At 42.5% G+C, this 13,326-nt stretch overlaps 1 protein-coding gene across 1 annotated transcript; it reads right to left on the bottom strand.

The window, feature by feature from the left end:
• Window positions 1-795: 795 nt before the first annotated feature.
• On the bottom strand, window positions 796-9,692 carry LOC147422594 (ferredoxin--NADP reductase, leaf isozyme, chloroplastic-like). The gene is made up of 10 exons (XM_086503737.1): window positions 9,483-9,692; window positions 8,071-8,338; window positions 7,766-7,899; window positions 7,504-7,582; window positions 2,493-2,584; window positions 2,334-2,411; window positions 2,036-2,098; window positions 1,689-1,923; window positions 1,439-1,533; window positions 796-1,142 (listed from the first exon to the last, which is right to left on the bottom strand). The coding sequence occupies exons 1-9, from the start codon at window positions 9,603-9,605 to the stop codon at window positions 1,466-1,468; spliced, it is 1,140 nt and encodes a 379-aa protein (XP_086359863.1). The 5' UTR covers window positions 9,606-9,692; the 3' UTR covers window positions 796-1,142; window positions 1,439-1,465.
• Between the last annotated feature and the right edge of the window lie 3,634 nt (window positions 9,693-13,326).

The following is a 13,326-nucleotide window of genomic DNA, read 5'->3' as shown; positions in this document are numbered from 1 at the left end:
TAAAATCACATTGGAGCAATAAAAATGATGCTTTGTCGCTAGCATTCAATCATGAATTTGGTGACATCGAAGTGATTGTTGCAGTAGATGAAAGATATTGAAAAATCTTTTGGCAATGACAAGTGAATAATACTACTTAGGGTTACTACTCAGTAGGAGATTGGCATGATTCTATTCAAAGGCTATGTGTGGAGGCAACCCTTGCTCAGCTTCTTAGATCTCCCACTCATTAAAAAGTAGTAGGCCTTTGAACAAAAGCCAATGCCATGCAATATGCAATCATAGAGCAACTGTCATTGCAAACCAAAAGTGGTCCAAGGAGGAAAATTAAACTCATGGCCCTTCCCTTCTAAGAAGGTATTCTTTTGCCTTATGCTTTTGTTAATTCCCGGGGCAGAGATGTGCGAGTTCCAAAGGTCAGTAGTACATTCATCATAATGAGCTCTGTGAAAACACCTTGGAAGATGGAAGTGAGTCGGAATTGAAAAGTCTAAGGTCAATATCTTGGCTACAATGGATGCCTTTTCAATTTCATTCCTTAAGTTAAGACTTTCTTAGATCTTAGTTTGCAAAAATCTAGCTTGTAATTGGTAACTTCCTAGTAATGCCAACCGGGTTGTAACCTAGTGGTTAAGGAGGAGGTGTTTGGGCATAAAAGACCAAGATTCAATACCCAGCAGAGTCTTCCAAATATAGAATTGTACTTCTTTGACAAATAAATAAATAAAGTCATTGAAAAATTGAATTATACCCTCATACAACAGGTATATTTCTGCAACTATGATGGTGACAAGGTCAGAAATTGCCATCCTCGATTTATGTAATAACAAGAATCAATCAACCAGTCCCTGGCTGAATAATTTACAAAAATGACTAGAGTACAACGATGCACATGTATGTACAGACAAAATGGAGCTTGAAGATCTAGAGACTGCCTGCTGATGCATGTTGCTCCTGATGCATAAACAGCAAAGATTGCGGGCCCTATTTCAGCAGCAAAGAAAGGGTGTGTGTCAACAAAAGATAATCAAGTTCGTCGATTTTTAGTAGAGGTTCCCAAGTTGGATATAGCCTCCCGCACTGATGTTTCCTCCCCATCCTACTTTTAGGCAGTTTTCTCTCTCATTTGTCTGCATTCTAATCTGCCGACATAGTAACACGATGAATGGTTGCATTGACATTCTAAAACAATAAAATCAGAAGCATGTCATAGACAATGAGGCTGTTTTTGCCTTTGATTCGATAAATGGAAAGAAAGTTATAAAGACCCAATGGCCAACTACTAAAAAAGAAAAGGAAATGATGCAAGGCTATGACATGGGAAATACCCAAATACAAACTACGAGACACAGAAGATTTTGAGGCTTTACATGCAAAAAGAGACAAACAAGAGCTGACACCAGAAATCAAGGACCGCAGAATGGAAGAAACGAATTACCTTCTGATGTCAGCGAATTGAAGCTTCCTAGTAGACCTCCACATTCCATTGTTCATTCTTCTTGAGGTCCTTCTTATACTGTGCCCAGTCATAGCCTATAAAGCAATTCCCCAGGCAAGTCATAAACAAAAAAGGCCAATTAAGAACAATATACATACATATATATGTATGTATTTACATACATGCATGAATATATTGTATGTATATATTAGCCCTAAGTCTTAGATTGTCCTTGAAGCACAGAAAATACCATCACGGGCGGCAAGACTGGTCATGATATCATCAATTCCTTTCTCCATTCCTCGCAGACCGCACATATATACATAGGTGTTGTCTTTCTTTAAAAGTTCCCACAATTCGTCAGCATATTCTGCCATCCTTGTTTGGATGTACATCTTCTCACCCTTTGCATTGGCTTGCTCCCTACTAATAGCCAGATCATAGCGGAAGTTATCTGGCGCAATCTTCTTCATCCTGTCATACTCCTGCATATAAAATAAAGGACAACCACAGATGCTGATTCTTGAAAACAAAACCAGGCAGTTCAGTATCTTCTGCTGCTCATGATACGAAAAAGCATTTCCAGAAGTCACGTACATCGACATAAAGGAGAGAACTGCTGGTCGGAACACCCAAAAAGAGCCAGGCAAGTCCTTTGAACTGCCAGCAACCAAGGCAGAAAGAAAACACTTAATCTATAGCAGAATTAGGGCAAAAGAACCACTTAATTCACAGCAGAGCGATTACAAACTTCACCAATAGTGAAGGACATACAAATCAGTAACAGCTTTCAATGCACAATTGCTCACATCATAATGAAGGAAAGGCAAAACAAAAGGAAAATAAGGTAGCTAATGGTTGAAAGAGACCTGCCAACTGTGAAAGACAAGGCTACCTTGTAGTCTTCATGCTTCTCAAAAAACATCCTCCATAAAAACCCTCTAAATGGGGCAATGCCCGTTCCCGTTGCAAGCTGAAGCAAAACCATTGATGGAACGTCAAGGCTTGTCAGATAAATGCAAAACCCTTGAGTGTATTAATACACCAAACCAACCATAATCACTGTTGCATCAGGATCAGTAGGCATAAGCATTTCCTTTCCAACAGGGCCTGTGATTGACACATCCTCTCCAGGTTTCAAGTCACCTGACAATCGAAACATACACATCTCTCTCTCTCTCTCTCTCTCTCTCTCTCTCTCTCTCTCTCTCTCTCTCTCATAGTAGTCATGTAGTCATTTTGTCACATTGTCATTGTCATTTTCATTTCATTTTGTTACTTTTGTTACTCGGACTTTGTATCAGATCCACCACATTGTAACTTTTAGGTCTCATAGGTCACTTTGGCCTTTTGAAGACGTTAATATAACATTTCATTTCATTTCTCTGTCTCTCTCTCTCTCTCTCTCTCTCTCTCATTTCATTTCATTTCTCTCATTACAGGTCTTGAGTTCAATTCTCCTCCTCGGATAGATCTTTAAGGTCTCTTGGGATAGTTTCCTACGACGTTAAAATTCTCTTCTTCTTCTTCTTCTCTCTTCAGCATGGATAGATTGCCTCCGTTCCAGTACTCCTTGGATGCACCCGCCCTATCTCTCACACGGACAGAGATCAGTAGACTCATACATCAGGATCTGATTCAGCTTGATACCAAGAGCATATGGATACATCCAACACAGGAGTTGGGCACGAAGATGGTTTTCTATAGAGAGCATCTTCTCCAACTAATAGAGGATGGATATGTGATCAGACCGGCCTATATGGACACTCATTCACCCATGGTATACGATGTGCTATTGATGCACACATCATCGCATCAGGTAGAGGTTGAGATTGGCAGATTTAGGAGAGTACAAGCACAGGCCAGGATTTGCTAGTTGTGTCATATAGAGCCAGAGACAAAGTTACATCCCATTTTTCATTGTCTGGTATACTACAAAACACGAGGCCACTTTCATTGTCTATTTAGAGAGGGCTTTGGACTGTTGGCTAGAGTCATGAGATATCACGATCAGAGATGGCCTCGGGTTGTTTTTGCTGGAGCTGCGCAGACACAGGGAGAGTCCCTTGAGGAGATCGGGCAGTGGGAGACATTCACAGAGGGAGATCACTTACTTCTTTAGAGCAGGGGCTCGGCAATCAGATGAGCATGCTTCACAGCAGACTTCAAAGCTCACCTATACCAGAGGTATATTAGTTGACAGGAGCCATTGAGCTCCGGAGAACTAAACGCCCACGTCTATGAGGGCGACCACGACATCGATGGAGGCTCCATAGAGAATCAGGACTACTCTAGCACGACATGGGAGACCTCCAGTATGACTATTTACAGAGGCGGACATTGACGATGCTCTTCAGCAACGGATGCAATACTTTCTCAGACAACGCCCGATGCCGGGCATCCTCGGGCATTGATGATCATATTGATTTCAGTTTCACTTTACTTAATGCTTATTTTGTACCCAGACATTGTATTAGATCCACCAAGATTATATCAGTTTGGTCTCGTAGGTCATTTTGGCCTTTGGAAGACGTTTAATATAACATTTCATATCATTTCATCTCTATTTATCTATCTATTCTATCGTATCTAACACCATCCAGTGTCTCTGACATAGCTACACGACAAAGGAGACTTCTTTTATGGATTGTGCATACTATGACACCAAGATGACAATGATACTTTGTACATGGCTTTGTCTCATAGGCCACTTCTCTTTGGCCTCTACGATAAGACAAGAATCTTCTATTGAAATGAACAACTCAAGCACAGCCCCCAAGATCAATATACAAATTATGCTGAGATGTGATCCCAAATTCCATAAAATATACAATTTGATACCAAACCTACTTCTTGGTCCCCAATCTCTCACATCTTCTACAGTAAACATTATTATATTACTCCAAAAGGTGGAAAATTCTCATACTGTGTCATAAGCACAATGCAAGGAATCTCATCTCTGTCTGAACTACTTGGAGGAAAAAAATATCCTCAGGAGACTTCATAGGCTCTCAAGTGGCGGGCGTATATCTATTCAGGAAGAGGAATCCCAGGGAGGTGGATTTGAACAATAGGATCCCTACATCTATAACCCTGTAAACTGGGAGGAGCCTCTGTCTGCCTCTGTCACCTTCTCCATTTGTTTGCTCCCCTCCTAGATCCCTTAGCTCTTTACCTTCTAGTACCTGCAAACCCCTAAATCCACCCCTCTCGAACATCTGTCTGTTGAGTATGCTCTGGACTGTCCACTCTGCGTGTACATCCAGCTGCCATATCATAGACAAAACAAGGTCCTAGTAGCCCAATAAAGAAGACTCTCAAGAGATGGATCTATTGTAGCTTTCTGGACTTCCGCAAAGCGTTTGACACAATAACCAACGCTAGATTGATGCGCACACTACAGGAGATAGGAGTACCCACAAAGCTGATTTGGGGGATCATGGCATTATACAGGTCAGTAGTGGACATGTACGCACTTTAGAGGGGCTATCTACATTAGTTCACTCCACTATCGGAGTGAAGCAGGGCTGCCCGCTCTCTCCTACTCTATTTGGTATGTATGTGGATGATGTTTCTGACCATATTGAGAGAGATGATGATAGAGGTGCACAGCTGGTTGGGACATGGATTCCACTATTGTTATATGCCGATGATATTGTATTGATCTCTGACTCTCTGGAGGGGATGCAACGTCACTTGGATGCTTTGCATAGGTTTGCCCATGAAAGTGGTTTGTCTATCAACCTTGGTAAAACCAAGGTTATGGTGTTTAATACCTCCCCACAGTGGATCAAGAGGTCAGCACCCACATTCACATACTGCCAGGACACAATGGAGTATACAGATGCTTACGCATACCTTGGGGTGGTCTTTAGTGGACCAGCACTTTCATTGATGAGAGCAGCAGAGACTAGACTGAAAAGAGCCTATGCACTGTGCAGCATTGGAGAGGACGTGTTCACACATTTAGTTTCAAGAGCCTCGGATGAACGTCTGGCTCTTTGACACTTTGGTGGCTTCCGCATTGCTCTATGGAGCTGAGACATGGGGACCATGTCACAAGACGGGCACCACATGCCAATAGAAAAGAACAGACTGAACAAACTTTTTAGCACTTCAATAACAACTGAAACTGAAAGAGAGAGAGCACACGCGACACGGAGTGGCGGAATTCCATCCCAAAGAGTATTGGCCCCAAACCTTAGCGCCCCTTTCGGTATTTCTTTATATTACTTAAACTCAGTACAATGCCGATACTCATGCTCTGCACCTTCTCACTAAAGCGTGTCAGAGATTGAACCCTTTGCACTTATTTAAAGGCCCTTGGCCTATGAAAAGCAGTTTACATGAAAAGCCTTCAAACTCAAAAGCAGATGCCCAAAAGCTGCCAACGTGATTACCAAAATCCGTACAACTACCACATCAGTAGCACAAATCGCAGAAATCCGTACAGGTTGCCACATCGGCATGTAAGCGCAATTTGTGGAGCGTCCATATAGCTGTCACGTCATGAGCTACTTTAATTTTAATGTCTTTGGGTTACTTGGGCCCCATCGGACGGGGTCCCATAAGTTGATGGGAACTCCTCGTTACCACTCGGCAAGACTTTGCAAGTTGGTAAAACTTCTTCTCTTGATTCTCCTTCTTCACTTAGGGTTTAAGCCCCTCGACCGTTCTTCAGTGGCCTGACACGTCAGCAGTTTGTGACATCCCCTCTTCTTGAAAGAAAGTAATCGTCCGCGATTACAGTATATCTGCAAAACAACTCAAGTTAGCTCAAAAAAAAATATCCGAGGGACAATCAATTTGCTCTTTTTGATAAGGAGTTGGCTTCTCCTTTCGGCTCTATTGATCAGAAAGTTGGCTTCTCCTTTCGTCCAAACTAAAACTCTTGATATTCCGGTTTAGTAAAGTTAGCCCTCACACCCAAACCGCACTGATCTTCCACAGGTGTCTTGATGCACTAAAATTACATACCCAGGCAATCTCATCCAGTTAGAAATATTCAGTGATTTGCACATCACAATGCAACACAAATGCTCACATATGAATGTTATAAGACATAAAAACATAAAGTCACCGATGAACTCTCCTCCCGCATAACCTAACAAGGTCCGGGCCGAGAGATATTCAACGACTCCCTCATCACTCCTCCCGCATAACCTAAAAAGGTCCGGGTCGGGAGATATAGAGGCCTTTTACAACCAAATACCTCTCAGACCGTAGCCTGCTTCGTTTGGAGGTGCTGAGAGTAACCACTGCTAAGACTACTTAATACTCCTCCCGCATAGCCATCCAAGTCCGGGCTGGGAGTAGCAACAATATTTTTCAAGCATACAACCAAACGCTCCCCAAACATCCCGTTTGCATCATTCGGAGGTTCAAACAATACCAAAACAACATTTCTGGCTACTCCACCCGGGAGTAAAATCACCAACACTGGATCTCATGTGATTTAGCTCTTTCTGAGGATACACCTACATTGTGTTGTCTTAGCCCCCCACTGACTTCACACCCTACCCCTACTCATATTCTACACAAACCCAACTAGCTAATTGGATTACATCTAGCAGCTTAGGATTCTATAGTATTTTATTTTGTTACTCAGACTTCGTATCAGATCCACCACATTGTAATTTTCTGGTCTCATAGATCACTTTGGCCTTTTGAAGAAGTTAATATAATATTTCATATAATCTCATCTCATCTCTCTCTCTCTCTCTCTCTCTCTCTCTCTCTCTCATTATTGCAATAAATATGTCTTCAAAAAAAGGGCATCCTACTAGCTACCCTACTAATAAGGTATGGCTCAATATTTCACCCAAGGAAGAAGGAACCTTAGTGCAATAAATGTGTCTTCAAAAAAGGGAATCCTACTAGCTGCCTTGCTAATAAGGTACGGCTCAATATTTCACCCACAGTTTTTCTCTGCTGGGAGCATAAGTAGAGTGAATTCCTTACCACAAGCTTACCCAACCTTTAACATAAAATGTTCACTATATCCCTCTCCATCTCACAAATGAAAAGTTCAATCAAATACATATGAAGCAAAGCAAGCAACTTACAGAGGAAATTTGAACAGACTCCCTTCACTTCTTCACCCTTATCATTTTGGTAGACCAGCCTTTTGACACATAGAGAAACCTGAGAAATATAAAGTCAAGTGAGTTAACAGGCAGAGCCATTGTCAACCAGACCCTGATGTTGGAAGACATTTGCGTGCACGCTCACCAGCAATATGAAGGTCACAAGCATGAGCAAAATGCTAAAAAAATAAAAAAGACACTCTTCAAAATCTCAAAACTGTGCTATTGCTTCCAGCCTTACTGTTTTGTGGTCACCAAAGTCACCAGGAGCACTGCTTGCAATTGAGTAGAGGCGAAGCTTGTGAGGTTTTCCTTTCTGATCAACACCAGGAGGAACCACGCCTATAGATTGGCCTTCTCGATATTTTACAAGGCCTGCAAGGGCACATCAGAAAAATAGAGTTGATTTCCATGCTGGGGCACATGCAGAGTAAGAGAAAGGTATTCATTAATCATAAACACACTGAGCAACAGCCAAGAACTATGTGCATAAATATGCCAAGAGTGAAATCCTGCTTGGAAGATCGAGGAAAAGAAGAGCTCTACCTTCTGTGGTGAAAACCATATGCCAAGTCTCACCAGGAGCATCATCTCCCACAATCTTGCTATTGAGAAGGCATTTGCCAATGTACGGAGTTTTAGGTTTGAACGTGTTGACTATCACACCCTCATCATTCTTTCTAGAGTGCTTCTTCACTTCAGGAGGAGCCGTTTCTGTCTCCACTGATGCCTTGACAAGGGTACTTTTCCCTCCTGTCAGTTTCGCCTTCAGCATGGAAGAGTCCAACAATAACTTGTTCCCACTAAGGAACCCCTGTTCAAGACACAATCAGAAAAAAAAAATGACAAGGTCAACAAAAGTCCACACACATATATATATATATATATATATATATACACATACATACATGAATCCAGGATATGCCTTTAAAGGAAAGTGCAAGGTATACACTCATGGTTGTCATACACAAAATGTATAAGCTCATGGTAGTCATAGACAAGGCATTATCACCATCAGCTTTAACATGCATAGAATTGAATACTATGACATCCGCACTAACATTGCCAGTGCCCAAAGATGGGTGTATAGCTAGGAACCAATGTATGCTCCCACGCGCCCATGGGGCACACACAAGCACACACACACAAGTATACATCAATACAAAGATCTATTTGCTGAGTTTATATCACAACTCTAAAAGTACGGTAAACTCACCCTTGACATTCATCATAACCCTTCAGAGATGCCATGTACCATTCAATATTAGCGAAATGAGCACTAGTGTAAAAGTGTGAAGAGATAACTGGACTTGGCATAGCAAAGCTGCATTGTAGTGAGAATCAATCAGCTGGGATCTCTGAAAATTAAAGGCTTTATAATAGCAAGTATCTTAAACCTGCTCTTTCATGAATGCTAATAGAGTCCTCCAATGATCATGAATGATCAAGAAAGCCACAAGCCACCAGGCACCCCCAGACTTGAACCATTTCTCATCAGCCTCTCCACCTTGACAGTAAGCTAGACCCGTCCAAAGCCTTTAGAGGGTGGCATGTCTCTAGACATAGCCAATAACAATAGAAGACACTTACACTGGCTTCTTGTTTGCAGCTCAAAAATCAAGCATGCCATTCCTTCTTCAACTGGCGGTGTGAAACCCACCAGGCAGGACGTCAGTGTTCACCAGCCCAAACATGTTCTCCACTTATGGTGAAGAGCAACCTTGGCAGTCTAGAACTCAAGGAACCCATCGTCTGTCGAAGTTTAGATAAAGCAACCATTTAACCTAGAAGATGACTTAGCTTATTGCCGCCTTCATGCAACAAAGAATTGACCCATGTGTGCATGTTTAAAGCTCACTACATCAGGGAAAGTGTGGATCGCACAACAAATTGAAAACTAACTCTCTCTCTCTCTCTCTCTCTCTCTCTCTCACACACACACACACACACACACACACCTTGTTGACGGAGAATGCAACATTGGAGGAAGCAGAAGGGGCCTCGGCAAAGGGCTGCTGCAAACGGTGTCCCAAGAGAGCAGAGGACGACGCAGAGGAAGCGACGGAAATTGAGGACGCCATGGCCCTCCGGGCAGCTTCGCCGAGGAGCGCTCCCGCTAGCTTCTACTGCAGCCACCAACTCTCGCTGCTGGCGTGATCTATTAGTGTGATTCCCGCTTTATGGATAGGCTCTCCCTCGCCGTCCACAAATTCAAGACCATTTTCTGGTCCTTGACTTCTTGCAAAGTCTAAAAGAGCACTGCAACTCCAGCCACGTGTCTCCACGACATTTGCCCATCCGGTTCAAAATGAAATGCTCTCTCGAGACTCGAAGTACAATTTTCTCGGGTTCACGAGAAAGTGCATGCATCAGGGCTAGGAAAAAACATTTTTCCTAATCAAAGAAAATAAGGGCAAACTTGAAATTCTCCCGGTTTCTAGGTCAAAATTTGAAGCTTTTGCCGGTAATTACACTAAAACTTGTGAAAATTTCCCATTTTTTTTAAAGCCAAGCTCAAAATCTAACCAGGATTTTAGGATTTCAGCCGGTTAAAATACATTGGACCCCAGTTTTTTTCTAATACTGGCATGCATGTAGCAGATTTGGAGAAACTTAAAAGGAAAGAGTAATTTTTTTTTTGGTAATTGACACTCATGGGCATAAATATGCATTGTAGAAAACTATATGCTCAACCAAATGTAGACAAGATGCCGTGATATGGTTCTCTTTCATGTCCATCTTCTCTCACTACCATTGAGAATATATCAAAAATTTGGCCACTGCTCACAAGGCAATTTATTTGCAAGGTAATGAATCCACAAATGCTTAAATGGATTAGACAAGAAACATATGGCTGGATTTGTGATATGCTTAACCTTGCACTTCAACAAGGCATGCCTCGTGATTGAACTACTAACGATATATGCAAACAATGTAAACACATATCGGACCATTGACCATCATGTTGCCCTTTGAGTTCTCATGGAGGAGAGTTAATTGAAAGGGGAATGCTAGTGGAATGAGCTGGTCACTTCGGATAGCACAAGAATCATACAGAGATTGAAATGGAAATGCAAAGACAAAAAGTAAAGAAGAGACTGGAATTGATGTATTCATGTATTGAAAGTAGTACAACTGGTATCAGATGAAGCTATAAGAGAGCGCAATGACTGCTAAGAGCAACTGATAAACAATTACAAGGGTTGACTCTAGACTCTAGAGTCTAGAATGACTGGACTGTAGAATAACTGCCTGTGGAATGACAACCCCAGAATGAAGTAATGGGTCCTATTATAGATACCCGTATTGAGCTCTTATTGATTGTGTACATTGTACAATTATGATGGTAAATACATCGCAAATCCAACTAAATGGTCTGACTATGCATTAGCGCCCGACTAAGGCATGTTCCCACCGTCTACATTCCTCCTCCCCTTTCTTTGAATCTTGGCGTATTGCAAAATTGCAGATATGCCCTTGACAATAAATGATATCCACTTTCCTTCCAGCTCGTTCCTCTGCAACAACTGATCGCAGGCTTCTCTGAAACATCACTGCTTCCTCTTATTTCGAGCCTTCTTCTATGTTGTCTTATGAATCATCTGTGAGGTAGAGCTTGAAGTGTCTCGGGTTGACTCGTTCCTTGAGCACTGGTTCGAGCATTGTCCTTCTGAATGAGTCAATAGATGGCTTCTTGTTCTAGCTGCACCCTACAATTGGTTATCATCTCGACTTCGTATGGTGTCACAACGTTCCAGGTCTTTGTTCCAGGTTGAATAAATTTTGCAATTTCTGTTGCACGGTCATCCATGGTGGCCTACATAGCCTGTGATAATAGCTGTCCCTTTTCCCCATGGCCTAGCTCTGCGAGAAACTTTGCATAGAGAAGGAAAATTCACTTGAAAATGATGGTGGTATGCATAGCCTGTGACAGTAGCTATCCCTTTTTCCCCATGGCCTAGCTCTGCGAGAAACTTTGCGTAGAGAAGGAAAATTCACTTGAAGACGATGGCGATAGTGTGTCAGGCTATGTAGCGGTGGCTAGTGAGGGTGAAGGTGAAGGTGATGAGCGTAGTTGAAGATGATGCAGGTAATGTAGGAGAGAGCTCTCGAGAGCAAAGGGCTCAAGACGTGCACATTCGCGTATGCGCCTCATAGTTATTCTAATTCTGGCCATGAATGCACCACTCCTCTCGCATCTCAAGCATTAACTTCTTGTATATGACATGTCGCACATGCATTGGTCTATCTTGCTAATGATTAATGGCAGGATACCCCAAAAGATTTTGGTCTTCAATGCACCGCCAATTATCGTTAATCGGATTCTTTTCCAGCTGGTTCTAAAATCGGACAATCTTTCAGTCCTCACCATTATCCTACCCTTAAGAGTTAGTCCCACTACATTTGGTATGATTACTTTGATCCAATGGCTCATTTTCAAACTTGAAATTGATGCTCAAGGTTCATCTGACTGGGAGTAATATAGCCGTGAATATAGCTTGATCTAACCCACTTATAAACCCCTGGAAACAGTAATCCCAATAAAACTTTAAGTCAAGCTGCCATTTGAGAAGACCCGATCCACCTCATTTGGTCTCGACCGGGCTATTTACAGATCAGGTTTCTTGGAGCCTAGCTTTGATTGGTATAACAAGACCAAGTCTCAACTCTTGAATTCCCTAACTTTCAGCTTACTATCTGTAATGCCAAGGGCAAACGCAGGGGGTCACGGACCCAGGGCAAGGGCCGACTTCTAGGTGTGGACAAGGATTCTAAAACTAGATGGCCAATGGCCTATATAAAGGGTGGTGGGGCGAAGAATCCTCAATGTAGTTCCCTGGGTTCTTATATTGGTATCAGAGGTCAAGGGCTCATGGCAGCAAGAGAGGAGGGAGAAGCAACATGCATGGATTCTCTCTTTCTCTCTTGATATATCTCTCCTGCTACATCGTGTTCAAGTCATCATGGTAGGGATGAAGGTCGCATGATTTATCTCTCTCGCTAAGCATGGGAACTCCCATGGTGGGGTTTGACTCAGATAGGCGAGAGTACTATACAAACAAGGAGTTTTTCGACTTGCACCAAATTGCATGGGGGTGCCCTTAATGGAATCACCATGGAAACTAGGGAATTTTTTGTGCTTGGCATGCACCAAATAGGTGCTCGTAGCACCCACGGTGAACAAAATTGCAAGGCGTTGAGACGCTGAACGCTGTTAAAGACATGGCGTTCATATTTTTCAAATTTGGGCACCCTAGGGTGGCCATGGGCCATCCCAAGGGGCCCATCGTATGGGCGGGCTAGCTGAACACTAGGGAACAAGCCATGCAAGTGTGCATGCCACACGGTTAGGTGGGGCACAGTCCCATGATTTGCAGTACGATTTCAGGAGCTGTCGATAAGCTAGGCAAAGATGGCAAGCAAGGCTTCAAATCAAAGCAAGGCTTTAAGGAAAAGTAAGGCTTCAATGACATGTTTTGCATTGTAGCAAAACCTCGGCAAAGCACATTTAGGCCGAGGGCCATGTGCAGAATATTCAAGCATAAATTTTGGGGTTCAATTTAAGCTCCATCATGCCAAGGCTAAAACCGAACAACGGCAAGGACGACCAACACATCTTCCACTGATTCTACATCTACATAAATTAACCATGATCCGCAACCAAGAATGGACATAAGGATAGACAACAAAGTCATGCAGCGATAAAGCATATTGCTAGCATTGATGAAGATGGATTGTAACATTCCAGTAATCAAGTTATATGGTATGGGAGGCTACGAGCTGCGACAACCACTCCGACTT

This window comes from Adiantum capillus-veneris, chromosome 27, assembly GCF_014529385.1.
Source record: "Adiantum capillus-veneris isolate H3 chromosome 27, ASM1452938v2, whole genome shotgun sequence".
In the NCBI taxonomy this organism is placed as follows: Eukaryota; Viridiplantae; Streptophyta; class Polypodiopsida; order Polypodiales; family Pteridaceae; genus Adiantum; species Adiantum capillus-veneris.
Note: the sequence above shows the minus strand (reverse complement) of the source record. Positions and strands in the feature narration are given on the sequence as shown.